This window comes from Corvus cornix, chromosome 2 (genome assembly GCF_000738735.6).
Source record: "Corvus cornix cornix isolate S_Up_H32 chromosome 2, ASM73873v5, whole genome shotgun sequence".
Taxonomy (NCBI): Eukaryota; Metazoa; Chordata; class Aves; order Passeriformes; family Corvidae; genus Corvus; species Corvus cornix.
Window position 1 is genome coordinate 46,161,548 of NC_046333.1, and position 27,898 is coordinate 46,189,445.

The window sequence follows — 27,898 nt, forward strand, 5'->3', positions numbered from 1 at the left end:
TAAAGGAAGAATATAAAACTATTTTATTGACCACTGTTCACCAGTATTTACAATAAAGTAAACAATATACAGTCTGATAACATTCAAATTACTACAAAGTTAGTTTTCACCTGGTCTTCTTAAGACCAAGTGATCCCAAATACTAAAAAGAATGACCCTACAGGTTTAAAGGGCTAGGTTTGGGTAAAGAAGATACATGCACATCAATAGTATAGAAGACTACAAAACATCTGTGAGTTTGTTTAGACATTCATTATGATTCCGTAATAACTATGGAAGTTCATCAATGTTTTATAAAAGCTTTTACCTAATATGGAGGAAGTAGTAGTATCAAATGCTCTCTTGTGATAAATGAAACAAGTTGCAGAAAGCTTTTATTTACTTGCTGTTGATGCAAAACATACTACTTCAAAAAAATATCAAATTTGAAACTTGTTAGAATGTATGCTTCTCACATTGCTAATAAATCAAATTTCGGGTTTTAATATTCTTATATATAAAAAAAAAGCAATGCAAACAATTATTGTGCTTCATCTTCTGGGCATGAATGCCAAGTTAGCCGTTCTTCATAAAAAGCGATTACAATCTGAGGACACTTCACGTTAGCTTCTTTGGCCAGCACCAGATCTGCCTCATCAGAGTCTTTCCTGATGTAGAAGAGAGCAGGATTTAAGAAGATGAATAATCAGTACTTCAGAACATTTAGCAGCTCTTGCTAAGTCTTAAGTTCTGAAAAGAATGTCAGCTAGAAATCAGTTTCCAGTATACCTTTCACTAAAGCTACCAAGACTTTCCATATTAATGGTAATGACAAGGTTTCATAGCTCCATTGTTCTTCCCTTCCCATATTTTTTACTGTTTGAAAGGAAAATGCTATTGAAAGGGAACCAGCTACAAGGTTACATACTGCAGTATGCAATGAAACAAGTAAAATTTGGTTAATTTTGTCTTTTAAAGGCTAATCAAAACTTCAAAGTAAGACTTAAAAATCAATAGGATGAATCTTAAGAACTGGTACTTACATGCAAATTATGTTTACTGTTTATGCAAGTAACTTCCTGTATTTCATATTGTTATTCTTGATGCTGTCTTGGGGTAACAAATCACGCTTGCCAGTCTGACATGCTTCAGATTCCATTTTAAAGCGTATGCTGCCTTGACAAGTCAGCTTTGTGCATACAAACTCGTATCTACGTTTGTTACCAACGACCAATTATGAAAAACTAATCAGCTGCAACTAACTAAACAAAAAAAAGAAGTCCTCTGTGTTTGATTTTGCCAATGATCCCTATAGAAATTCAAATACTCATGATCTTTGTTTTGCAACTTTTCTAAGCTTCCCCTAAAATTTACAGAGAATTTGAGAAGGCAGAAGGGAGACAATCTCCTACAACACTCATCTTCAGCAGTCTAGGCACATCCCAAGACAAATCATGTCTCAGGAGATCACTCATTTTGACTCCATTCTGCGAATCTGCCCTTCTCAAAGGCTGTGGAAAGCCATCCTTCTTCTTATCCCACCACCTTAAGAAATCAGACTCCCAGCAAATGTCAATTCAAACTCTTGATTTCTCAACACTGGGAGGAAGCACTAATTTTATCCCATTTGTTCACATGGCAAGAAATCCTTCTCCCAACACTGCAGCTAATGAAGCTGGTCCCCACCTACCCTCCCAACAACACAAACTCCCCACATCACTCTCCCCTCTTACTAGCCCATAAGGTCAAGCCTCTCCATATTGTTTATTTTTCATCTCCACCTCTGCTTTCTTCCCTAGTTGCTTCCAATTTCACTTTGTTGCATGCAGAACAGCTGGCACTCTGCTTGGTTAAATGGTTGGCTATCCAGCAGCTGGCTTCTGCTTATTGAAACATGTAAAGCTGGATTTCTGCCTGCCATTCTCTCAGCAAGAGCATTACCAAGATCCAGTTTTTCCATACAAATGCCAATTTCCCCCTATTTTATCAGAAATTACCTTTCAAAGTAAAACTGAACCAACAGAAATGAAAGATATTTTGGGTTTTGAAGGAAGAGGGATTAAATCCTAACTGAATATATAAAGCTTGTCTTTCTACGAAAACACTAAGGAGAGCACCAGTTTCTCTGTCTTACTCCTGAAATGAAGTTATCTCTTTAGCCTAAGTGCAGCTGCCTCCCCTCCCTTCATGAACAAGAACTGTGGATATAAGACTTACCATTTCATGAGGAACATAAGCTCTCCACTGCTATCCGTAGCCCCAATTATCCGCTCAGGATCAAGACCCCTTGCAAACCCTCTTGGTTTATCAACCTATTAAGTTAGAAGATGATTATCTAGTTTAAGACAAAATTCTATTTTGGTACTAGATACATAAATTTTTGTACATACATGTATGTGTGTGTATCAGAACGAAAAAAAATAGCCTTAAAACCCCATCAAATCTGTAATTACGTATTATTGTCCGAATACGACATGGATTTTTTCATGACGGATTTCCAGGCCAAGTCATTCAGATGTAGAGTAATAATAAAGGATTTTATATCCATGTTTCCAGCATTTATTTCTGAAAACACGACAGATGTAACAAATGGTCTAAAATCATTTTACTAGATAAAGAACCAAGCATGGTTAGTAAAAATAACAAAAGCAGCAAAGTAAAAATGCACGCCTGGAAGTGGAAAAAACACATCCTTTCCAGCAAAACAACAGGTTTGGGTTGGCTAAGCTAACAATGAAACTGCACCCTTGGGGAACACCTCAACTCTTCTAGGTTCACTGAGATCACACTGGTGACAAAAAAACATCACAACTATTTCCTGTATTAGCTTCTTTTTAGGTTCACAATATCCTTTTAGAGACAGTGGCCACTATTGTACCAGATGAAGCTGAACAACCGACTCCATACAGAAAGCAAAATATTCTTTGTGTTATTCATGAACTATTCTTTCTGATGCCTTCCAACCTTTTTGACAGTAACCACATGTACAACTGCTGTCTTCAGTACATGAAAATGGTTGGCAGTGTCAGCGGTTTCAAACTGCTAGTCTGAAAGTTTATGGAAGAAAATGTGAACTGTTGAAGACATTACTATGTGTGCATTACTCTGTACTTATCAGCACTAAATGCGTCAAGTTGTTCACTCATTTAAACTGAAGGAGAAATTCAGACCTCTCAGGAAAGGTAGGCTTTCTTCATTCACCCTTTCTACTCCTCCACCATCATGTCTGGTCCTAGTCTAAGTAACTGATTGGTTTTCACATTTTGCCACCTTGCCACTCACCTATTCAAAATCATATACTAAATACGAAAGCCAAACCAGAACTTCATTTTTGTTCCATTCATGTTCCATCCATTTCTCGAATATAAACTGATCACCTAATACCATTAATTAATAACTCTTAACCAGTCCTACTTTCAATTCTTCAGTGAGTGTTATGGGACAATGTAAGAACTTTTAATCATCATGTCAGTCAATCATCCTTCACTTACCATTTGGACAGTCTCATTAACCACAATGAATATATACCCTTTTTTAACCACAGATCCAGATGCTATGCAATTTTTACAGTTTTAAATCAGTGTTCAGCCTCATTCTCAAAGTCAACATATGTTTTTTGGGGGGATGGAGAAGTAGGGAAGAGATGCAGGGAAACAAAAACTTAATACGTGAACATATACTTACAGAATCACGCTTTTTCTTTGATTTACTATCATCAGATTCGCTATCTGACAAAGATTTTCTTTTGGCACCATCTGTTTTTTCTTTACCAGCTTTCTGAGAGTTCAGAAAAGCTTCAATTAGCTCTGGACAATCTAAGTTCTCTTCAGGTTCCCATGTGTTGTCAGCACTGAAACATACACACATTTATGTAAAACTAGGTAAAGAAGAAAAATGTAAAACTAGCCCCATGGCTCTCCTTCATTTAAGCAAGTTCATTTTTGTCTCACTATATAAGGTAGGTTTATTAAACCCTAAGGATGTTTATCTTGCCATCTTTAATAGCCTTCATGTACTGCATTTGATGATTGGAAGAAGGACACTCCACTAGTATTGAGAAACAATGTTCTTAAACTGAAGATAACACAAAAAGCAGCTCTATTAACACCTATGTTCTCAGTGGAGTGTGAGAGTTAAGCAATCTGCACCCTCCCAAAACTTACCTGTACATTTAAACTGATTCACTTCCCTGGTTCCTCTAAAGACTGTCCATGTAAACAAACAATATGATATGAGCACTAAGACTTGCAGAGAACAGTGTACCCAGCAGTCATTACAGCCTAATATATACATATATGTATTTTTAAGCTCTTAGATGCGAGGAACACTCTCAAGTTGTCTCTGAGCAGTGAATGCAACTATACCTAGAACTATCTTCTTCCTTAGCTGACTGACTGCAGGAGCAAACAAACGTGGGCAGAGCTGGACACTGCGTATGTTTCAGTGAGTATGCATTTTGTTAACTAAAATTTTAAGAAGTCCATGAATGCTCTCCACAACCACTATGCACCTCATGCGCAAATACTGCCACAGCAGTACTGCACGAGCAGGATACCTACACATTATTTTCCAATACAATCCCTATTACTACAAGTTCAAATTGGACCCTCAAACACTAAGCATTGTGCTTTGTGCTTATGCACACATCACTACACATATTTCAGGTGCCAGAGTGCACAATGTTGCAATGCACTCACTTTGGGAGGTATACAAAATACCACCACTCCATACACAACCATTTATGCACAACTTCTAGGTGCATCACCTTCTTTCAGCTGGTAAAGCAAGCTGCCACAGAGTGTCACTGGAAGGAGGCACTACTGCATTCCTTCTTAATCAACTTCTTAAGTCTACTGTAAAGTTTTCATGTACATACATAAATCCTGGGAAAGGCACTCAAAAATTCCTTTCAGGTATGCCTAATGAAGGCAACCATTCCACAGGCAAAATCAGTTAATTTGAGAACAGTTCAGGAAAATTAATAATAAGTGAACTATCTGCTTCAGAGCTGCCTGCAGTTGAAATCCCTGCATGATTTCTTACTCAGAAGTACCATTCATGCTGCTACATATGTAACAACTGTCAGTCTATCTTACCTTCATAGATAAGGACACAAGCTCTACCAGAGTGGTAGAAGAACAATCACTAAGAACTTGGTAAAAGTCCTCGAATATTTTATACAGCGCAAACAATGAACTACATTATCTTCTATACTCGACTATCCCACTTGACTATGCATTTATGGATGTCCTTCCCTCAAGGTTCTTTGAAGTGGATGCCCATCATCCAATCTCCTCTTTGCACAGTTGTTTCAAATCTATGATTAGTGTTTATCATTCTATCAGAAGAAGAAAAAGAAAGGGTAATGCCTTACTCTGTAAATCCTTTCCACTTCAAGTAGTATTCCACCTTTCCATTTACAACACGTCTGTCCAGGACTTTCTCCACAACAAATTCTTCAGGCTCTGCCTCTTCAACTTTTTTACCTTTGCCATTCTGTTTCTTTCCCATTTTGTGCTACAAAAGAAATTCAGAATGACATTATTCTTTTTTTTTTTCTTCGCTTTACACAGTTACTTCACTGGCTTACTAATACTAAAGCCAGAAGCTCAGACTCCTTTTACATTAGTGCATGTGGTCACGTAACCTGAGCAAGACATGTTAATGTTTTGGGATTTTTTCAGTTGTTTAATGAGATACCCAAGACCAGTTTTTAAAAACGTTTAAAAAAAATTTTAAACAAATTTTTGTCCACATACTCATTGACTATACTCCCCTTAAAAATTTAATTCTCAGTGCTACATGCTCGAAACACCAGGAAGCTTCTAAAAGTTAACTCTGTGCCTGTGAAAAGGCAGAGGGCAAGGCAGAAGTAAAGAAAAGTAATAAGGTAACTGTGAAAATGCATAAAATAGAAAAGGGATGGTACTGAAAAAAAGGTGGTTTCTACTTTTTCCAAAAAAACCAAGGAGAAACTGATGGCAGCAAAGTTTATGTTGTATTGCTACAATAAGCAAAATACTCAACAATAACCCCCAACTATTGAACAGGACACATGCTAGGAACATTCCATACTGCAGTCCCTTCTCAATCTTAGCCATGCACCCATGTGACTTACAAAGACATGTCACAAAGGTGCATAAATTTAAGACTGCTAAACTTAAGTACAGCTTATACTTAACACATAAATGGAATTTTGCTAACTTACAAAACTTTTAAAGTGTTTTAAAGTTTACATTTGATATTTCAAGTAATATTCTTTAAGGTCTTAAAACAAATATTACATCCACATCATCCTCAAGGCATTCCCAGTTTAATAAGGCACAATTAAATAGTAGTAGAAGGACACATTTCAGAATTTCCTTGTTTGTAATCTTAAAAAGGTTCAAACAAGCCTATCATGTTGTATCACATTTCAGGAGGACTGGCAGACCAAAAGCAGTTTGCTTGCCATTTTGGACTGCACCCCCTAAGGAAATTGTTAAGTGGCAGCCATCAACTAAATATTAAGCTCCTAAAACAGAGTTATGCAGCACCCTAAATCAAAGTGGACAGAACTAATTCCTCACTAAAGCACTTCCTATACAACAGAAAACAGACGAGCAAATATCATGAAGCACCTCTATTTGCTTGATAGCCATTCTCTAGTCCTCTCTAACTTTGAAATTTTCAAACTTTTGGACTCAGTAGAATTTTGTCTTGATGTGGTGAAAGGTAAAAAAAAAAATGTATGTTAGAACAAAAACTGTCTTCTTTTAGTAAACTGAACACTGGAAGATGATTCTCTTGCCAAAGCCCTGTCTTTGTACCCCTTATTTTTTGTAATTAATTTTGCCCTCCCTCCCCAAACTACTTTAGTCTTTATGGTTAGCAACCCATAAATTGAAGGTTCAAACAACAAAAAGGAGAAACGGTTTCTAGTTTCTCATCTAAACAGCAAGTTTCTGTATATATCTCACATGGCAATCATTTTGATTTGAGAGCATAGAAGAGAGAACAGAGCATGTATTTCCAATTAGATTTTAAGTGCCTGCATATCCCAGGTATATTTTGACCACAGCATTCATATCTGAAAAGTGTAAACTTAAGCACATTGGCTTTTTTTGCCTCCACAGGAAAAAGAATGCAAGACTGATATTGAAGAGAAATACAACATGAAGATGTCCAAGGCTTCTATGAGGGCAGCTTCTTTCAAAAAATGGAAGTGTGAAATAGAAAGGGGTAGATATGAGGAAAATAAACAAACAATAGAAGTAGCAGAGGGAAAAACAACAACACAGAAAAAGACAGACTCACTATACCATAATAATAACATTATAATTACTGGTGATGAGGCAAGCAGGCTACAAGTGGGGAACATCTCCATCTGTATTCTCCGTTGGACTAAAATTCTTTGATTCAATGGAAGACTGTTTTCTGGTACTCTTTTCGGCTTCACTAATTCTTGTCACTTAAAGATCAATGTTTTGGATTTCTGTATCAAAGCAACAATTTGTTTTTTTACTTTCTAAGACTTAAGTATCTTAAGTATCTTCCACAGAGGAAAATTAAATGTCATGGGGGTCTGTATTTATTTCTTGAAGTGCAGTAAGAAATAGGAAAATCAAGAGTATGCTGCTTCTGTTTTAAATATTATAGATTTAATTAGGTCTCATGCATCAGCACTGCTCTTCAAACTCTTGAGCCTATTAAAATAATACTTGATTGCAGAGCCTGCAGAAATACTGAACATGTTAAAAACCTGTACATTCTGAGATTATACATGCCCATGCAAATCTCAGCCCACAAGTGAATTGTGACATCTGACTGAAGTTAAAGCGTTCTAAATGTCCACTTGACCCCCGAAGCTCTCTTTCTCTAGGGTTGCATGTTGAAAGCTGTAACTTGGGCATTCGATCATTGAAGGCTCACGTATAGCTCATTTCTTTTTCTGCATTCAGAAGTCACATATAACAGATGCAGATCTATGGATAATCACTCTTTCTTTGAGGGGCAAGGTTAAAATACTGATGTGACACTTTGGTGTAGAATTTTACTATACAGGAGGTAAGAAAATTGGAATTACAGCTCTAGAGCTACCCTATATCCCTTAACACATTTAGGTTTTGCATGCAAATACATAACGAAGCAGAATTAGTTATGGTTCCCATGGGAACCATAACTGATTTTCCTGACCTGTGCAGCAAAATTCTCAACAACATCAAAAGATTAAAAATACTGCATTCATAGATTTTTTCCTCTCTCCAAAGCACCCCCTCCCCAAGCTGGCTAACTCCTTCTCTTTCTTCAAATTAGGGATAAGTGGACAATCAATTACGAACAGAAGGTTCAGACATTCACCCTGGTGAAGTATTTTAAAACAGTACAACACAGAGGAAGCACTCCATTGCACTTCTAAGCCTGGAGTTATTACAAGTTTTTAATATATTTTGAGCTGAGTAAACCAGTAATCATTTCTGAAAATTTAAGAACAGGCCTTTTGAGTGTATTATAAACCAGTTGTTCTGCTATCGAAGTTTTGAATTGTCCACATATATTTTTTGCTTACTTCCCCATCTCAACCTCAGATATATCTCACATTATACTTCTACAATTCTGTCTTTCATGAAACTATTTATCATTATTAGTTGAATTATAACCAGCAACCAACTGCCCTTAGGAGTCCATATTTTAATGTCAAGCAAAGCTTTAGAGGACTTGAGATCCATGAATGCATCATTAAAATGGTCCAGGAGGGGTTGACATCTGATAATCTCTGCTCCTATGAAATTCAAACAAACTGTTATTTGTTAAAAATCATTTCAAAAGGCATCTTAACTATGCCACATCATTTCTCAATAACGTTACTTTTCATCTGTAAAGACTGCCTTTTGTCAGGCAAATAGTTTTCTCCAAATACACTGGGAGAAATTAAATGAGTACATGATTTAGACTTTATTTTTTACATGTATGATGAATTACATGGTATGCTGAAAGGAGTCTAAAAAAATCCTTAGTGTTTTCTATTGTAGGACAGATGAAATAGTGCAGAGTCCTTTCACACTTTTTACCCAATAAGTTTCTCTTTAGAAATCGCAGATTTATTAAAACCAAAGACAATGTCCTTTCTAGTAGCCTTACTTTCTGGATCTGAAATTTTGGTCAGAATAATGCTGGGGAGGGGAGATGTGGATGTATCTTTTAAATGGAGATGCCAAGTTATAAGTTTGAAGAAAAATATGTTGATTAAATCCTTATATACTTTAGGTGTGCATGAACTTACCAATGTAGTTTTATTGGAGGCCATTTTTATTGCAGACTTGCAGAGCTTTTACTAGAAAAATGCATGACAATTAAAAGGAAGTTTGCATTACTCAAAGAAAGGCATCCCAAGACAAGCATGGTCCTTGTTCCAACCCCCATGTATTCATTGCGTACAACATTTCTTATACGGATTAAATCCAGAACAAAAAGTAGGTTACTACTTTGTCTGGTATAACCCAGTAATGCACCATTAGGCTAGCCAGGATGAACTATACTGACAAGGTGGTATATAGTCTTGAAAAAAGGTTTTTCCCAAGGCCTTCAAAAGCATAGACATGTTTCTAGGGAAAAGGGGGAGGACCATCAGGGATGCTTATTTCCTTAAACCAAATAGAACAAGAGTTCAGATTCTAGCAGTTGAAGATATACCTAAGGTATATTAACTGCAAATCTGATGGGGAACAGATACATATTTGTGGTGTAATGAATCACCCATTATTCTTACAAACAGCAAATATTTATCTTAATGCAACTGTAACGTTGCCTTCTGATTCTCAAGTTTGCAAGAGTTAAGGTCCTAGAGCAATATTAACTCAGCTAAAATGTACATACTACACATTTAACCTACGTAAATTACGTTGAACACAATCCATCCCCTTTTCCATGTCATTTCTCATACCGACCAGCTCCATAGGCATGTACTATCCCCGCCCCGCAGTGAGCTATATAACTGTTAGAATTCCCCATATGCCTGGGTGAGGCAGAAAAGTCCTTTAAGGCCAGAAAGCCTCCCGGCCTCAGCAATCCCGCCCAATCCTCCCCTGACACGGGAGGTGGATTTTGGCAGTCCCATGGGTGGTGGGTAGGCGACGTGGGAGAAGGGCCGGGGCCAAGGCGCCAGTGCGGAGGGTCTTGCCTTGTGTCCCTCCGCTTGAAAGGTAGCAGAAAGGGGTAAAAAAAACCCCAAACCAACAAAACCAGTAACAAACCCCCCACCAGAAAAGAGGCAGCCCCGCGGAGGCCTGCTGCGGGCGGCTGCGCCTCGGGCCTGCGGCGGACGCACATGAGGCCGGCGGGGCCGCCCCGGGCGAGGTAACGGGGATGGAGGCCCCGGACCGCTCCCGCCGCCAGTGACAGGGCCTCTTCCACGCCGTTTTCCCCCCGCCCCTCCACGTTTCCCCCAGGCCGGGCACACGCAGGGACCGCCGGCGGGCCGGCTTTGTCTGCCGCGCGGGTGCCGCTGCCCCCGCCCCCGGCGCTGCCCTCCCTTCCCGGGGCGACAGCGCCCGCGGGTCCGGGGTCTCCTTCCCTCCCTCCCTCCCCCCCCGCGCGAGTGCCGAGGCCCCGACCCCCCCGGCAGCCCCGCTCCGCCCGCCACCCCCCACCGCCAAGGAAGCGGGGGTGGGGAAGAAGCGGCGGTGGGGGGAGGCGGGCGGACTGCGCTCCGCATCTCCCCGCGGCGGCCCGCAGCAAGCCGCAGAGGAAAGGGGAGTCAGGGAAGGGGACTCGAGGGTGAGTGGGGTGAAAGGAGGCAGCTGCAGCGAGAGAAAAGAGGGGGGGGAGAGAGAGAGAGAGAGAGAGAGAAGGATACAGACTTCAATGGTGCCCAGCGGCTTGGGTCTCCCGTCTCCTCCTCGCTCCCGCCCTGCGCGCACTGAGCGGCGGCGGCAGCAACAGCGACATCCGCGGGGGGCTGAGGCGGGGGGTGGGGGCAGGGAGGGAGAGAGAGAGGGAGGGCGGGAGGCGGAGGGCGGGGAGCGGCGCGGCGGCGGCTGGGCTGGGCTGGGCGAGCACTGCGCGCCGGCGGCTGTGACGGGGCAGAGCGCACGACGCCGCCGCCGCCTACGCGCGAGCCGCTACAACCTCCGACCGTCGTCGCCGCCGGCACAGGAGGGGGGCCAAGACGTCTCTCCAACGCGGGGCGAGCGCAGGACCGCGCCAGGCGTCCAAAAGAAGGAAGATGCCTCGCGGCGACAGGGAAAGCGACTGGGTGAGCCCGGGGAAGCGGAGCGGGCTGGCGGACCCCGGGCGCTGCAGCCGCCATCATGGCTGCCGATGCGAATGCGGGCCGGGCCGATGCTGCCCGCCGCCGTGGAGGGGGGCCCTCGGTCGGTGCGGTAGGGCGGCTCCCGGGCGCGGGGAGGGCGGGCGAGGAGCGCCGGAGTGGGTTTGAAGCTCGTTTGGAGGGACTCCCCCTCCCCCCCGCTTGGAGCGCGGCCATTTCCCGCGTTGCGGCGGGGAGGCCCGGGCGTGAGCGAGGGGCGGGGGGAGGGAAGCGGGCTCGAAAAGCAGTGGGGCTCTGGGGCCTCAAAATTCATTCATAAGTGGGAAAAGGGGTCGGGGGAGTCGGCTGGGGAGGCTTCGCTGCAGGCGGGAGATCGCGGGTGGATCCGCGGTGAAGCTGAAAGGGAGGGGGAGCAGAGGGGGCGGGAAGAAAGCCGCTCCAGCGCCATTTCCCTGGCGCGCGGGGCGGCAGCACTCACCCTTTGTCGCGGTGCGTGCAGGGCCGCCGGAGATAGAAAAAAGGAGGGCAGGGAGGGAGGGGATGAAGGAGGGGACGAGAACAGAGCGACGGAGCGGGCGGCGCGGGGTAGAGCGGAACGGGCTGCGGTGAAGTCCGCCTCCCTTCGCGGGGCCCCGCGATGTGTCGCGCTTGTGCCAAAATCTGTGTACTTCTCACTTCCTCCTACCCGGGCGGAGGGGGAAGGGGGCCAGGGCGAGGTTTCGGGGGTGCGCTGTCCCCCGCTCGTTCCCTGCCATTACTGCAGGTGTGGGGGGCCGATGCTCGGCCGCCCCCGGTTGATACTAATGCCGAGGTTTGAGCCTTCGGGGCCTTTTGTCAATTTCCGGAAAAAAACAAACAAAAAAGTGACACCGTGCCAGCGGCGTTCGAGGCCGCTTCGGCTGCGTTCGGGCACGTCTCGCGAGCCTCTCCGTTGTCGGAAAGTGCCGAGCGGGCTGAGGTAGTCGATGACTTGCTGCGTCTTTCTCTCCGGAAATTGCCGAGGTGGCGCCGAGCGCCATTTTCGTGTGCTGCGGCAGGTTCCGGAAATTACCGAAGCGAGCCGAATGGGCTGCCATGCCTGGTTCGGCTTTTTCCGGCGGCTGTCGAAGCGGATAAGCTCGACGACTACGGCTCCTTCGGCTCATTTCGGAGACGGCCATTACTAACGGAGTCGGTGACTTTTCATTACATGATAAAAACACGTAGGGGCGTTATTCAGAACTGCAGCCCCTTTGGAGATACTTAAGCTCCAGATCCTGGCTTTTTTTTTTTTTTTTTTTTAAATTAATTAAACCTCGGAAGCGAGCCCGGACTGGAGAAGGAGGGCGCTAACACTACGCGGAGCTGAATTTCAAATTACGTAACAGCTCAGGCAGCCATTACCGACCGGTTGTACGGCACTCTCGAGCAGGAATACGTAAACCATGAAGAACATGGTACGTGGGATGGGAGGATTTAGAGTTTGCTTTTAAGGAGGGAGACGCGTTTGCTTGTGCAGACAGAGTGAATTTTTTCGGGGCTAGGAATTACAGGAACGCTTGAGTCGTCCGCGCAAGTCCGGGCGCCGCTGCCGGTTTGCAACATGGGGCGGATGCTGGATGTCTTTGCGCAGAGGAAGGTTCTGGAAGCGGCGGCTGGGGCTGGCGCGCAGCCGGGCAAGGCGGCGGAAGCTGCGGTAACCGTGCACGGTGGACAGCGCGTTCTTAAGCCCGTGGCCATGGGTGTTAGCTGCGCTGTTGCTGAGGTGGAGGAGGAGGGGGATTCGGAGCTCCGCGGGCCGGGGGCAGTCTTGGCCCCACGAGGCGTTGAGCGGCCGAGGCGGCGCTGGCGGGTAATGGCGGTGGCGAGGGGGAGGGGTAAAATGGCGGCCTGGCCGAGACTCGCGACTGCGAGGGGCAGTGGGGATCGCTTTGGGAGAGCGGGTAGGGCGGGGGCCAGCTGTAGTCGTCTAGTATTCGCGGGTGCGAGGAGTGCGGAGAGGTCTTGGTACCGTGTGTGTAGGTGCACGCTAGAAGCGGTTTGCAGTGCTCTCCCTGGAGGCGGCGGCTGCTCCCGGGCGCCATTTTCCCCGCCCGGCTCGGGGCCGCGGTGTTCCCCCTGCCGCCACATGGCGGAGCCGGCGCGGCCGCTGCGTCCCGGCCGCTGCAGGCGGCGGGTGAGCAGCCGCTGAGGGATTGCAGAGCGCGGGAGTTCAGGGATCCCCGTCGCTTGTCTCCGTTAAACATTTTGTTACCCGGGTTAATTCCGCGGTCAGCGTCGATTGTGTGTGCGCACGTTAGTGCTGTATGAGACACCTTTCCTTGCTCCGGTAATGAATTTTCCAATAAAAGCTGTGCGTTTTCCAGTCCTTTCAAGTTGGTTTAAGCCCGTGAAGGAAAGCTTAAAATACGCACGGATGAAGATCCTACGGAGGTTGTAAAGATTTCTTCTGGCGCTCGGTTCCTGGATGTACTGTGGAAATCTTGAAAGAGGTGTTACTTCCAGCTTTTATGTTGTGGCCCTTCGTGGCTATGAGGTGTCAGTGTCTTTACGAAAGAAAAGTATTTTCTTCAGGATTCTGAGAGGTACTGGCATGATGATAATTACTGTTGAACATTTTATACCTTCAGCACAAACTTCAGATGGGCAGAACTCTCTGGGCTCAGGTGGGACAGTTCAGTGTTAGGCTAACCAGAGCTTCTTGAAACTGACACATTTAAGACAAACAGCTTCTCCGGATCTGGAGATTGTTGCGCGCATTAGTGGAGTAGCATGTTTGTGCTGTTTTCGCACAGTGGTTTTCATTAGAACTGGTAATGAGTTTCATTACTGCTGTCTTCTGACGTGTGTGGTGCCTAGATGTTCTGGGCATGACCCGAAATACGTCTGTAAAATGCATTACTATTCTGTTCAATGTCTGTTACTAATGTGTGTTATATTTTTGTCATTGTTACAGCTGATAGATTCTGTTCTTCCCTTGCATTTCGTTTACAGGTTTATAACTTTTCAGGAGTAAGCGTAACACCTATTGGAAAAATCCTACTTGCCTACTAAATTTTCTTGATTCTCGTATTTTTGTTATAATGTACTTTATTAAATGCATGGCAAATGATAATACAGGGGAAAGTGACTTTTGTGGGCCTATGAAACTGTAAGCAAGTGGTCCCTAATTCTCAAGCAGCAGAACTAAAGGGAGGATTTTTTTTTTTCCAGTATTGCTTAAAATTTTTTCTTTGCCAGCATACTCAAAATTAATAAGTAATAGTATGACATACAATGAACATACGATTTTTTTAGTACTGGTCTGGTATGCAGCATTCTTTGATTTGTTCCTTTTATGTGATGAGGTGAAGGGAAATGACTTAAAACACATGTCTGCTGCTTTTAAAAACTTGCCTCATTTTGCCTGTCTGTGCAAGGAGGAGACAATACTAGCTTTCTTTATGTTTCTAGAAGAAAAAAAAAAAAGCTAGATCCAACAGCAGGTTCCAAGTATTTTCAAGAGAAATTGGAATTGATCAGTCTCAAACAGTATATATTTGGAGGGGGGAGGGGAGAAAGTTGACTTCCTTGTCAGACTGCAGTATGTAAAGCTGGTAATATGGAGGTGTATTTTGAAAAAAACTTGGTTGGTTACTGCCTACTCTAATTGTCTTCCTGTTACATGCATTTAGATCCAGGCCTGCCTTGGGCAACTTCCGAAAACGTGTTGGTCTACACGTAAATTGGCTTAGTAATTCTAAAAGCATATGTGCACTGAAGTATTTTGCTTGTTTTCTTAGTCTCATTGTTTTTCTGGTTTCCTTTTTAAATTTATCTTAATGCGTGTTGCACAGTTAATAATGCTGTGTTTGTCAATTACACCTACTGGTGCAATGTTTGAATTGTATAAAAAGCAACCACCACACTAAAGAAAACACACAACCAATCACCCAAGCAGAATTTCTTGCTTTTTGAAGTTAGTTACCAGTATAAAGCTGAAGTAATTGGGTTTGAGTTCTGTTGTCCCTAGGAGAACAGTTTGCTTGAAAACAACATTCTGAAATAATAAATTTGTGGAAGAGGACTACTTTTTAGTGCATTTTTTAATTGTTTGGCATAAAATTTCGACATGTATGGACTAGAGATACTATTATATTGTATATTTTCTATTGTATCTAGAAAATGGCAATTAAGATGCCTGCTTTGTATAAAAAGTTACTGTAAAAGTGTTTTGAACTGGTAGAAGTTGGAAGGTTGTCCTGCTTTAGTTTACCACTAAATCCGAAATAGTAAATGCAATGCCTAGTTACTGGTTTTGTTTTTTGTTGGGTTTGTTTGGGGTTTTTTATGATGCACTTGTCATTGCAAAAGAGATTTGTGCTGAACAAGTGCAGTGATAATTTCTCTGCAAGGAAATTAGGTCTTACTGGAAGCAAGATTTATATTAGTGGATATGAATACATATTATTCACATTTCTATTTTAAAGGGAATTATTTTAATATTGCTCCTTGAGAGTGTATGGGCTTGTTGCTAATTCAAGTGGTGTGGGATCCTAGATTCATTTTACAGATGCTTGACTTTAATTTGTTTTAGTAATTATGGAGAAAATACTAATTGTTAATCTGTTTCAGAACACCTTTAGATGTATTTATTTTTACTCTTAATGCCTTAGATGAATAGTGTGGTGGTATTTATGTAAAACAATTTAAGCCAGAATGGTTTTTGAAGATGAATGTTACCTGGGATAGACTGAGACAGTATGAATTAATTCATAGTTTCTGTATTAAAAACAAACCCCAAAGTTCTCATTTTCTTTAAGAAGCATCTCATATGGGTCATTGAGAGGAATATTCTGGAAGTCTTCAGGTGTGGTCTCTTGTTCTTGATATCTAGAGGGAGAGACAGGAAAAAGGGCTAAAATAAAAATTGTATTGTAAAAGCGGACCTGTAGAATTGCATAAAAGGTTAACTTTTTTAATAGGGGTAGAATGTTTAGAAGAGCCAGGTATTGTTTTGAAAATAAGTCTTACTGAAAGTTTTTGACACTTAGGAAAATCTTGGCTAGTATCTGCCAATATATAAATATCATTATATTTACTAATGCAGAAGAGGTGTTTTAAATTATATTAATGTAATCTTTTTTTCTGTGGCAGAGGGAAAAGGAGCAGTTCCGCAAACTGTTTATTGGGGGCTTAAGCTTTGAAACCACAGAAGAAAGCTTGAGGAGTTACTATGAGCAATGGGGAAAGCTTACAGACTGTGTGGTAAGTTTAGCGTACTAATACGTACCAATGGCATGGAATATATAGGAATTTTAGATGGGGAGTTTGTTTTGTGGTTAACTTAGAGAAGACAGAATATTAAATTTTAATTGTACAGTTGGTTTATACACAGTTCAGTCCATTGTAGCAATGCATACATTTTTCCCTTGCAAATTTGACAGAGTTAGGGAGCATTCAGAGTGTTTTCTGTAAAATGCTCCCAGATTATCTATAACCACTGATTTCAACAGTTCAACTGTGGTATCATTGGCTGTAGTGCATTAGGAAGTGCTTATACAGAGCGCTATTATATCTCTGTGGTTGGTAACATTTGGCAAAAAGCTGATATTGTGGTAAGCAGCCTCAGTGAAGCTGGAAAAGGATGTCTTTCTCTGTGGTGTTTTCACAGAGCCATTAAGGTTAGCGGAAACCATTTAGGTCATCTACTGTTAACCCAGCACTGACAAGTTCATCACTAAACCATGTCCTTGAGCGCCACATCTGTGTGTGTCTTTTAAGTACCGACAGGGATGGTGGCTCTGCTAGACGTTCTCTGCTGAGTTTGTCTTGGGAGTAGTAAATATATATATTACATAACACAGGTTTAAAGTGTGTGGTCTTCCTGAAGCTTAAAAGAAATTATGTGTATGATTTTTTTTTTTTTTTTTTTTTTTTGCAAAAGCAAACATAAATATAAATGCACCTCACTGATCTAGCAGCATTTCTGAGTTAACTGAGTCCTGGAGGACAACAGTGGTTTAAATTTCTTTGATCCCAAGCAGTGCCATCCATGTATTAAATCAGCAGTCTGCTACTTCACTATAATTGTGTTTTGAAATCAAATCAAGGAAAATGTAAGTTAAGCTTACACAGTTACTCCAAATACTGTTAGCAAAAAGCTTAACATGAGACAGGTATAAATGGTTTAAATGTGTTTATTGGTTTTAGGTAATGAGGGATCCTGCAAGCAAAAGATCAAGGGGGTTTGGTTTTGTAACATTCTCTTCCATGGCTGAAGTTGATGCAGCTATGGCTGCAAGACCTCACACGATTGATGGGAGGGTGGTTGAGCCTAAGAGAGCTGTGGCTAGAGAGGTAAGTATGGCTTTGAAAGCAGATGCTTCTCATGCTTTGAAAAATACCTGTTTTGGTCAGACACTTTGTTTTTGTTTGAAATTGCCTGGGTTATATTACCTAATTAAAGGCCAGAGTTGGGGCACTGTTTCCCACACTTCTGGTCTCTTACATAAATGTCTGTTATTACAGTGAATTATTAGGTTATTCTGGTTGTGGAATTATATCTGCAAGGGACACATCTGGGGTTTGAAAACAGTGTTGTAGAAAACATGTTGAATACTGTAATTATGCAAAGTAACTCTTCTCTGGAATGGTTACAGTTACTAAGGCTCAAATTAATAAACTCCTGTCAGTCTCTCTGACTCTTCCAAGATGATCTTGGGGTATTTCTAAGAGGTGTATAAAAACAGAGAATGTAGTGGGGAAACTTTTTTCCAGTGGTGATGTCCAGAATCATCTGTGGATTTGTGCTGATTTTAGCCCCAGGCATACTTGATTTCAATTTCAGGGTACAAATTAGGGGTATGTATACAGGAACAAGGTGAACCTGTAAGCCAGGTTACTGTGGCACAGAGGCACTTGAGGAGCAAGTGTGGATTATAAGGCAAGTTCTGTTCACCACATGGGAGCTCTGGGAGGCTTTACCAGAATAAGGTTGGACCAAGGTGTTTAATATATTTGAACTGATAAATTGGAATTGAATGAGCTGTCCCAAAGGTATGGGGAAATGGAAATTGTAATCACAGGTACCCCTGTTAGCTACCCCAGTTTTCTTTCCATTCTCTGCAGAATGTAGGGTTGGTTAGCATTTTTAAAAAAGTAGTTGCAGCAGCACGTGTGCATACTGTCTGATGGGGTTAAAATGCATATCCTGAACTTGGTGAGGTTGAAGGACCTTGATAAAAGTGGAATGTGTATTGATGCTGTTGGGGAATTGGGCAGAAGAAGCTGATGCATCTTTGTTTAAACAATTACAAGAATGATGCTCTAACTTAACTTACTAAATACTTGCAGTTCTTTCAAATGGGTGATGTGTGGTTTTTTTCAGTGCTTTTAAGGCTTTGACATAAAGAGGAGAGGTAAAACCTCCAAGTAACCCTGTGTTACTTCCCTCCCAGAAGGCCCCCTACACAATCTTTCAAGGCCATGACTCATAAAAGGGCTGTCCCTCTGTGCTTGAAAAATCCTAGTTTATCTGAATTCTATTCCTGAAATCCTAGCAAAATAGTGCTTTGCCAAATTGTTTTTCTTTGTGCTAATTTAAAGAGTTCTTTTAAACAGGAATCTGGAAAACCTGGTGCTCATGTTACTGTGAAAAAACTGTTTGTTGGTGGTATTAAAGAAGACACTGAAGAGCACCACCTTCGTGACTACTTTGAGGAATATGGAAAAATTGACACTATTGAAATCATTACTGACAGACAGTCTGGTAAAAAGAGAGGGTTTGGATTTGTTACATTTGATGACCATGATCCTGTGGATAAAATTGTATGTAAGTAATTTCACTCTTTCCTTTGATAATATTAATTCTTGCAGCCTTGGTGGTTGTGTAAAGCTAAACTTACAGATTCTGGGATTAGTTGTGTGCCTGTATATTTGCTACGTCATAGGTTGCTGAATTGTGTGGGAACGTGTATTTCAAATAAGTACTGTCATCTTTGTTTAAAAATCATTTGGTATTTTGTGTTCTTCCATATTATTCAGAATGTGTATGGATTGGAAGTCTGATATCTGACTTGTTGCCAGTTAAATGCTGATAGCCTCTTACTTTGTATGGTTACAGTGCAGAAGTACCACACCATCAATGGCCATAACGCAGAAGTAAGGAAAGCTCTCTCTAGACAGGAAATGCAGGAGGTTCAAAATTCTAGGAGTGGGAGAGGAGGTAATTACAAGTAATGGTTAATGGTTTGTGGTTGATTTTTCTGTTCACTTTCCACAATCTTGCTACTTACAAGTGTTGAACTGTTACAGGGAACTTCGGTTTTGGTGATGCTCGTGGAGGTGGTGGCAACTTTGGTCCAGGACCTGGCAGCAATTTCAGAGGGGGAGCCGGTAAGACAGGCATGTTTGTAGCATTTACATTTTTTACTTTATTAATACTGTCTTTCTGGTTCTGGATAACTTTGTATGCTCTAGTGCTGTTTAATTTAAATGCAGCTGTAGCAGTTGAAATAATTTTTGGGAAAAGTAATTCGCAAATGAAGTTGTGTTTTGGTTTTTTTGTTTTGGTTGTGGTGGTTTTTTTTTTGTTTTTTTGGGTTTTTTTTTGTTTTTTTTTTTTTTTTGTTTTTTTTTTTTTTTTTTTTTTGTTTTGTTTTGTTTTTGTTTTGTTTTGTTTTGTTTTTTTTTTTAGCTTTTATTGAAAGCCAAAAGTGACCTAAACTGAATAACTTGTTAACATCAGAGATTCTCTGATTCTGTGCAGTACTTGCCTGACCTTTTAAAACTGGGTACTGTACAAATGCAAGAAGAGGGAAAATGTAGAGCGATGATTGGATGTTTCACTTCTGTTTTTCTGAAGTTAATTGTACATGTTCTTAATTGATAATTTCTGAGATTTAGTTCTTAGGGTCATAAGGGTTTGAGAATTTGATGAGTTTGCTACAGGTAAATTGAAATCCTTTGGGTTTTTTTCTCCCAATAGACGGATATGGAAGTGGCCGTGGATTTGGTGATGGATATAATGGATATGGTGGAGGACCTGGAGGTTAGTTTGCTGTTGTGATGATGTATTTTTCTCTTGTTAGGGAACACTGCCATGTTTATATTAATCACCTGAGCCATTTTCTTGGCTTTAAGAAGCATACGTGGTTCTTGGCTTATGTCAAACTTCCATATGGCAAACTATATGGTTATTCCTTGGACAACCATTCTTTTCTTTAAGATAGGAGTGGGTCTTAAATTTCTTGAAAAATGAAGATTTTAATTAAGCCTTTCAGTTGAGGTCTTTAGGCATCTGAGTGGTGGGGTTTGGTCACAGTTCAGTTAGGGTGGGAGTTGGTATGTGCTTTAAAAAATACTGTTCATAGAAATTTCTTTACAAAACTACCTTTTTCTTTCTCTTTGTTCTTCTAAACAGAAAAAATATACTTAGTTTGTGTATCATTTGAGTGCCCTCTATATTGAAAAGTTCATTTAAAGGGATTATGTTGTCACAGGTGGCAACTTTGGTGGCAGTCCTGGTTATGGAGGAGGAAGAGGAGGTTATGGTGGAGGAGGACCTGGATATGGCAACCAGGGTGGGGGCTATGGAGGTGGTTATGACAACTATGGAGGAGGTAATATTTGGGCTTAAAATGTTCAAGCATTTCAGTTACTGCAAGTCACTTGAGGCTGGGGGGAGGGGTGTTTGTAAATGTTGCCTAAGGAAGCTGTTGTTTTTCATGTAGTAGGAAATAAAATGAAAACACTGTTTGGTGCATGCACTGCTGGAATACATATGTGATTTTGCACTTTATTTAGAATTTCTATAATGAGGTAACTTTGAGTTTGTATCCATTTTAGCTCATCTAGGTATTTCCACTTTTGTGTTGATAATACAGGCAATTATGGAAGTGGAAACTATAATGATTTTGGGAACTACAACCAACAACCTTCAAATTATGGTCCGATGAAGAGTGGAAATTTTGGTGGCAGCAGGAACATGGGTGGACCATATGGTGGAGGTACTGTATATGTCCTGACTTTCCTTGTAGCTGGAGTGGGTGGGCTTCTAGATCTTTGGGGAAATAGAAGAGAAGACAAGACATGGGGTAACTGTTTTAAACTAAAAAAAATGTTAGACTGAGATCAGATATTAGGAAAAACTTCATTGTGAGGGTGATGAGGCACTGGAACAGGTTGCTCAGAGGGTGGTGTGAGTGCCCCATCCCTTGCAGTTTTCAAGGCAGGGTTAGATGGGGCTTTAAGCATTGTAGTCTAGTGAAAGATATCCCTGCCCATGGCAGAGGGGTTGGAACTAGATGACCTTGAAAGGTCCCGTCCAACCCAGGTCATTCTGTATGATTCCAAGATGGATATGGTAGAAATTGGATAACTTCTGCAACAGATGGACTGCAGTGCCTGTGTTCTTTCTGCAGGTTGGCTTCAGTGTCTCATCTTGAGATTGTAAAGCTTGTCTCAGGGAAAATTAATTATTTTTAAGCAATTATAAACTAAGTTTTTCCACAGTGTTTTGCAATTTCAAGTTGAAAGATTTTATTTCATGTTCTTTGCTGTCAGCTCACACTATTTGTGGAGAGTTTAGTTACTTAATCTCTAGCATATTTGCTGGGATTTCTTTTTATCCTTCTTTTGTGTCATTTTTTTCTGACACTTCTGCTTTTTGTTGTCTGAATGTTACTTAATATGGACTATAAAGCTTGTGAAATGGAAACTGAAACATGAAGCCCTTTCTTGTAAGGGTTATCATGCAAACAAAGTCAGCCCTCACAGGCTTAATCCAGCACAATGCATCAAATTACGTGTGGCAGTGTTGAATATTCTAAGATTTCAGCAGGTAGTTGCTTCCTGTGGCACTCCTTGGAGGTTATTTAGAGGAAGACAGTGAAATGTTAGAAGTCTTTGTTGTATATGCTGTTGCTGGAAGTAAAGCAGATGTTACTCTTCGTTCAGTCAAGCTTTGGTTGATTGTTCCAGTCAAAAACATTCCTAGATTAAAAAAGTGTTGTGATGGGACCATTCTGTTTCTTGTTTTGCAATTGCAGGAAACTATGGTCCAGGGGGCAGTGGAGGAAGTGGTGGATATGGAGGGAGGAGCCGTTACTGAGTTTCTTCAAGCATGCCATGGGTAAGTATGTTTATAAGTGTTAAAATTGCAGTGATTCTTGAGAGTAGCTGCAGGAGTTAAAAGCTTTTTAGGATATTATCTTTCCTTTAAAAAATGGTTAGATGAATAATTTCATAACCTATTTTTTTACTCTTTACTTCTGTTGAAACAGGCTTCACTGTATAAATAGGAGAGGATGAGAGCCCAGAGGTAACAGAACAGCTTCAGGTTATCGAAATAACAATGTTAAGGAAACACTTATCTCAGTCATGCATAAATATGCAGTGATATGGCAGAAGACACCAGAGCAGATGCAGAGAGCCATTTTGTGAATGGATTTGGATTATTTAATAACATTACCTTACTGTGGAGGAAGGATTGTAAAAATGCCTTTGAGACAGTTTCTTAGCTTTTTAATTGTTGTTTCTTTCTAGTGGTCTTTGTAAGTGTAGAAGCATTCCTTTGATAATGTTAAATTTGTAAGTTTCAGGTGACATGTGAAACCTTTTTTAAGATTTTTCTCAAAGTTTTGAAAAGCTTTTAGCCAGGATCATGGTGTAATAAGACATAACGTTTTCCTTTTAAAAATTTAAGTGCGTGTGTAGAGTTAAGAAGCTGTTGTACATTTATGATTTTAATAAAATAATTCTAAAGGAAATATTGTGTAATTTTAGATTTTTTTTTTAATACTGTAAAATAAGGCAAGGAGTGGGTAGTATAAGGTCCCACAAATAATACAAAGCTATTGTTGTACGTGTAAAATTTAATGCTGGTGAGAAAAAAGTATGTTGTCTGTAAATTACCAGGTTTAAAATATCTAGGTAACTTAAGGGGTATCTCTGCAAGGAGAAACACCTTTTTAGATTTTTTAGATGCTGCATCTTCAATGGCAAGGAAAGGAAATACCCCCAGCAAGGTACTCTTCCAGGGATGCAGGTCTAGTACAAGAGAACTCTTGAAAACGTCACTAAAAGTTCAGCCAGTCTTAAAAAGCTGTGCTGTATCTCTGCAAAGCTTTAACTACGGTAGATTGTTTATAAGGATGGCAACGAAGGCTGAGGGTGTAGAGCAAAATAGTTCTAAGCTTCAGTTAAACTTCTTTAGGTAAGATCTTATTTACTTTTCCTTTCTTAATGTTTCAAAACCAAGAAACTAATAATGTATGACAGTATTCTTTCAGTATAGTGATTATCGTTATGTAGTTTAACATAGCAATCAATTGAGTTAACAATTACAAATTGAAAAGAAACTTGTGAATCCTGTTTTCTTGTATTACTAAATTTTTTTACAAAAAAAAATTGTTAATTTCAGCTACTTAACATATTTTTTTCCTACTGGAATCTAGCTATGATATGAACCCTGGACAAGCATAGACTGCTGCCACTGTACACTGCTACAGTTGAACAAATGAGACCTGCAAGTGTCCATTAGTAAAGCTTTGCAAGGGTTCCATCCCTGGTGTTGGTAGTTAAAATGGTAGGTCACAAGTTAATTAAATCATACAACTTTATTTTTGCATCCTGCAACATTTTCTTTTTTCTTGGGAGTCTATGCATTATGGTGGTTGCAAGGTAATGCAATGAAGGTAGTTCTGTGCTGTTGAAAATGAACTATGTTGTTATGTGTCTTGTCTGCTGTAATCTATTTTATATAACACATTTCATCCTGAAGGTTCCCAAGTAACTGTAGACTGTTTACGTGTAAGGAAAAATTGCACCACAGAATACATCTGCCTCTGTGAAGGAATGTGTCGTCCATTCTTTTAACAACTGCATAAGCAGTTCTTTAGGAGGGGAAGTGAAAACTTCAAATGAAACTGCAGGTGGTATTTCCTAAGTGTACAATGTATTTATGTAAATTGGAATTTGGCTAGAATGTTGAGGTTTCCACCATTTTTTATAGTTCTTGCAGCTAACAAACCTTAGTGCCAAATTTAGTCAGCCTTACTCTCACTGCATTGAATGTTTGCACCTCAAATTAATGGAAATTTATCAAGTAATGAATGAGTTACTCAGAGTAAGAGTGGCATACTCTACTAGATTTGGTTTTTAAATAAAAATCAACAAAACCTACCAAAAAAAAAAAGGCAACCAAAAATGCCTTCATTTCAAAGTTCATTGCCTTTAAAAGGCTACCCATTGAAGAACGTGGACTCAGCTAACAAAAGTCCTGTTCCTTTTGTGTTAGACACACCAGTGAACTGCTTATACTTATTTTTTTTAAAAATGGCTGAAGTTCCCCTATTGGTAATTTGGTTTAGACATATGTGATAAACATCTTCAGATACACTTTTTTTTTCTTTGGCAGGAAGGTGCCATGCTGCAGGTAACTAATGAAGAAGTGGTCAACCACAGAAACGCTTCAAGAAATAAGAAATTCTGTATCATCAGAAAATAGTTGTTTTTGCTGCCTTCATTAAAAATCTAGAGGTTAAATGAATACTGATAAAACATCACAATTAGTACAGCTCCCTGTAATGATGGGTTTTTTAAATTATAGTAATAATGTCTTGTAAACCTTTCGAATAAAATTCAGATTCGTTAGGAGAAACAAATCACTAATGTTAAAATAGCAAGCATTCTGTGAGTAGAAAGTTTAACTACATATATTTATAACTTTCATAGCTTTAAAATAAAGTATTTTTATACCAAAGTAGTTCTAGTGTAATGCTTAATAAAAAATTAGTGTGTATCTAACATTAAATAATGTTTATGTTTAGACCCTTTCATGATTTGAAACATTCCATTTTGAGGTGAATTTAAAAATCAGTTTGACAAGTGTGTTCATGGAACTTGTTTCTCTGACCATAGGCATCTGTTCTCTGTTGGGAGAAACAGTGCTGCAAATTTAAAGTGCTGATGTCTTTGCTGTTGGACACAAGTGCCTAAAAGTAGCTTTTTTTGGCTGTGTTTTATATTATCTCATACTTTCCTGTTAATGAAACTAATGACCTAAGTCAGTTTGTCAGATTGCAATAGGACAAGAGCTTTATTCTTTTCATCTCTAAAGAGCTTTAAGTGTGAACAAAGACAGACTGACTGAAATGTAGAGTTCCTGCTGTACAAAACTGTATTACCAATAGGTGCATCTGGGGGCGGAAAAAATTACCAAAACAAAAAATCCCAAACCAAACAAAACCACTAAAACACGAAGTGTGAGCTTGGGAAAGCTTCAGAAGTGTATTTAAGGGAAGGTATCTTGAGGTTATACTGTTTTAACCACTTATCTTCATACATGGTTTATTCAAACTTGAAATTTATATACTTTGGCAGAATCATCATGACTTTAACCTTTATAATACTGTTTAAGGATTCACGTACAATTCTTTTCTGTTTCTTAAGTTAAATTTTGAAGTATTTGCATAGGTAACCGGTGGGCTGCAACGGAAGCAGAACATGAAGACGCACAAACCTGCTTTACTTTCTTCTTTCCAACAGAATGACCAGATCATAAGGAATTTGCCTTCTTTCCTATAACTTAGATGTAGTTGATGGAAGTTTTTTCTTTCAGTTGCCAAGTCCACATTCATATACCGTTTAAAAAAACAAAACTACTTCAAAGGGCAGTAATTATTTTTCTATTTGAGATGCTACTTCAGTAGTTTTGCAATAAGGTTTAAAATTTATTCAAGTGTATTTTCCATAATAAGGATGTTCTTATTTTGATCAGTTGGCAGTGGGGGAAGGCAGTGTATAGGGGGACAGCGCTGTGCAAGACTGAAGTTACTGGATATTTTAACGGCTTGAAAACCTGGTGTATTTAAGTTTCCTTATGTTCTTTTCTCTTGGTATGGTCTTAAAGAGTTACGGCAAGTGACAGTCACAAAGTTCAGCAGTGAATGTGGTGAGAGAAGTCACAGTTTTGAGTCAGCCTGATACTGGAAGTTAGCAACTTCAAATAAAAACAGTATTGTGTGGTCAATTACTGGTCATCAATTTGTAGACAATGTATTCTTACTTGATATAAAGTTGTGTTTTGTCACTAACAGACTTTGTTTTCCAAGTAAGGGTAACAGTATTTCTAAGTGCTAACAGTTGAGGATCAGGTTGTCCTTACTAGGTCCAGCTTTCCCCCAGTGAACACTGTGCAGCAAACTGAGGGAAGAAGGAAAAACAACATAACTGGTTGATAAACTGGTATGTGAGCCAAAGGACACCCAAAAATAGAGTGTATGACTTGTATTTATAAAGTGATGGTGAAAAGAGGAAAGAGGTCAGTAGTAGGGTTCTGGCCACTCAGACTTTATTTACAAAGAAAGCTGAATTTTACTCACTTCTGTTGTGCTGCAGGTGCTGAAAAGTATTTAGGAAGACGCAAACAATTGCTTTTAATACTGTAAAATGGACAGGACTTGAACTTTGTTATGTGTGGGAAAGAAGACTGTATTCTTTTAGTTTGATGGTGAATGTACATGATACCTTGGGGATGAAATCGTATCCCTTCTGGGGAAGAGAACTCAAGCCCCAGAAATGGATCTGAATTTTCAAACAGTTGTCAGCCGAGTTTGTTTTGGCAGCTTGACCTCATTGGTAGAGGATAAATTGCTGGGAACATATTGGGGCTGTACATTCCCTGTAGGTTTAGTGTTTCTGGTTTTGAAGCAGTGTGTGATGCAAGTGAAACCCCATAGTACTGCTGTTAGTTCTTTTCCACGTAAGGGAGATGGCTGTTTCTCTTCAGCCATGTTTATTCAGCCATCCATTCAGTGGATCTAGGAATGTATAGCAGTGTTATATGGAAGGGTTTGCCTGGGTAATAATGATCCATTTTTCCAGAAGTACTGTCCCTTTTTAACAGTCGTGTTCTTGCTTTGCAGCTACTGTTGGTTTGTGTTGCACAGAAATTTTGTCAGTTAACTCCAGTTAATGGAGCAAGAACTGGTTTGTTTATCAGCAGTAAAATTAACAGTGTAAAAATAGCTGTGTGACTTGCCTGACAGTGCTATGAACATACTAGGTCAACAGTGTTTGGGGACCTTGTAGTTAAAAACTAGCTTGCGTGACCTCTCATGCTGCTTCACTGTATGAGAAAGGGTGACTGGGGGAAAGTCCTAGAAAATTGCTGTTACCAGCACTCTTCTCCTTCCCCCCCCGTTTGTTTTGGCATTCTTGTATGAAAATGGGTGGCTTATGGGCTTCATGGAGTTCTAGTAGCTGTGCAGCAGGTATCAAGTTGCAGTACTTTATGGGTACACTACAGTAATAAGATTTCACATGGTTACATCTGCCATCTCTATTTGGTTTACTTAATAAACAGTTTTTCACTACACTGTGGTGCTGAGTGTCTTGTTGCCTCATTTATAGGTCTCTGCCTCTTCTGTCCTCGAGATTCTTGTTAGAATAGAACTGTACTGACTCCCAGAGAATGAACAAATGTGTGTGTGCTTAGGGACGAAGACTGACAAGTTGATACTCATGAAGTTGCTTTGTTCTTTATTTTGTCATTGAAGTTTGTTCTTCTGGTTCCCCCATCTAAAACTAGATTGTAAGCTCTGGAGCAGGAACAGCCTTAGCTTGTAAGAAAGCCAAATCTACTGAATAAAACCTAAAACATGAATTTAAGCTGCACTTCAGTGCAGTGCTGTAGTGGTCATTCAAAGT

At 40.5% G+C, this 27,898-nt stretch overlaps 2 protein-coding genes across 13 annotated transcripts; one reads left to right on the forward strand and one right to left on the reverse strand.

Annotated features, from left to right (window-relative positions):
- On the reverse strand, window positions 1–11,866 carry CBX3 (chromobox 3). Of its 5 annotated transcripts, XM_039548624.1 has the most exons (7): window positions 10,818–10,937; window positions 9,242–9,292; window positions 7,304–7,453; window positions 5,354–5,496; window positions 3,664–3,829; window positions 2,197–2,291; window positions 1–647 (listed from the first exon to the last, which is right to left on the reverse strand). In XM_039548624.1, the coding sequence occupies exons 3-7, from the start codon at window positions 7,343–7,345 to the stop codon at window positions 521–523; spliced, it is 573 nt and encodes a 190-aa protein (XP_039404558.1). In that variant the 5' UTR covers window positions 7,346–7,453; window positions 9,242–9,292; window positions 10,818–10,937; the 3' UTR covers window positions 1–520. The 5 variants fall into 5 exon arrangements, with proteins under 5 accessions (XP_039404558.1, XP_039404559.1, XP_039404560.1 ...); XM_039548625.1 differs by lacking the exon at window positions 9,242–9,292; XM_039548626.1 differs by lacking the exon at window positions 7,304–7,453.
- Window positions 10,968–27,854, forward strand: HNRNPA2B1 (heterogeneous nuclear ribonucleoprotein A2/B1). Of its 8 annotated transcripts, none has more exons than XR_005601406.1 (12): window positions 10,968–11,212; window positions 16,343–16,453; window positions 17,399–17,545; window positions 18,809–19,019; window positions 19,311–19,412; window positions 19,502–19,591; window positions 20,175–20,237; window positions 20,689–20,808; window positions 21,073–21,195; window positions 22,237–22,319; window positions 23,644–23,774; window positions 24,606–27,854. XR_005601406.1 is itself a non-coding variant. In XM_039548619.1 (11 exons), exons 1-10 carry the CDS (start codon window positions 11,183–11,185, stop codon window positions 22,296–22,298), a joined length of 1,059 nt encoding a protein of 352 aa, XP_039404553.1. In that variant the 5' UTR covers window positions 10,968–11,182; the 3' UTR covers window positions 22,299–22,319; window positions 24,606–27,854. The 8 variants fall into 8 exon arrangements, 6 of the variants coding, with proteins under 6 accessions (XP_039404553.1, XP_039404555.1, XP_039404552.1 ...); XR_005601407.1 differs by having other exon boundaries at window positions 19,502–19,582; XM_039548619.1 differs by lacking the exon at window positions 23,644–23,774.
- Window positions 27,855–27,898: the final 44 nt, after the last annotated feature.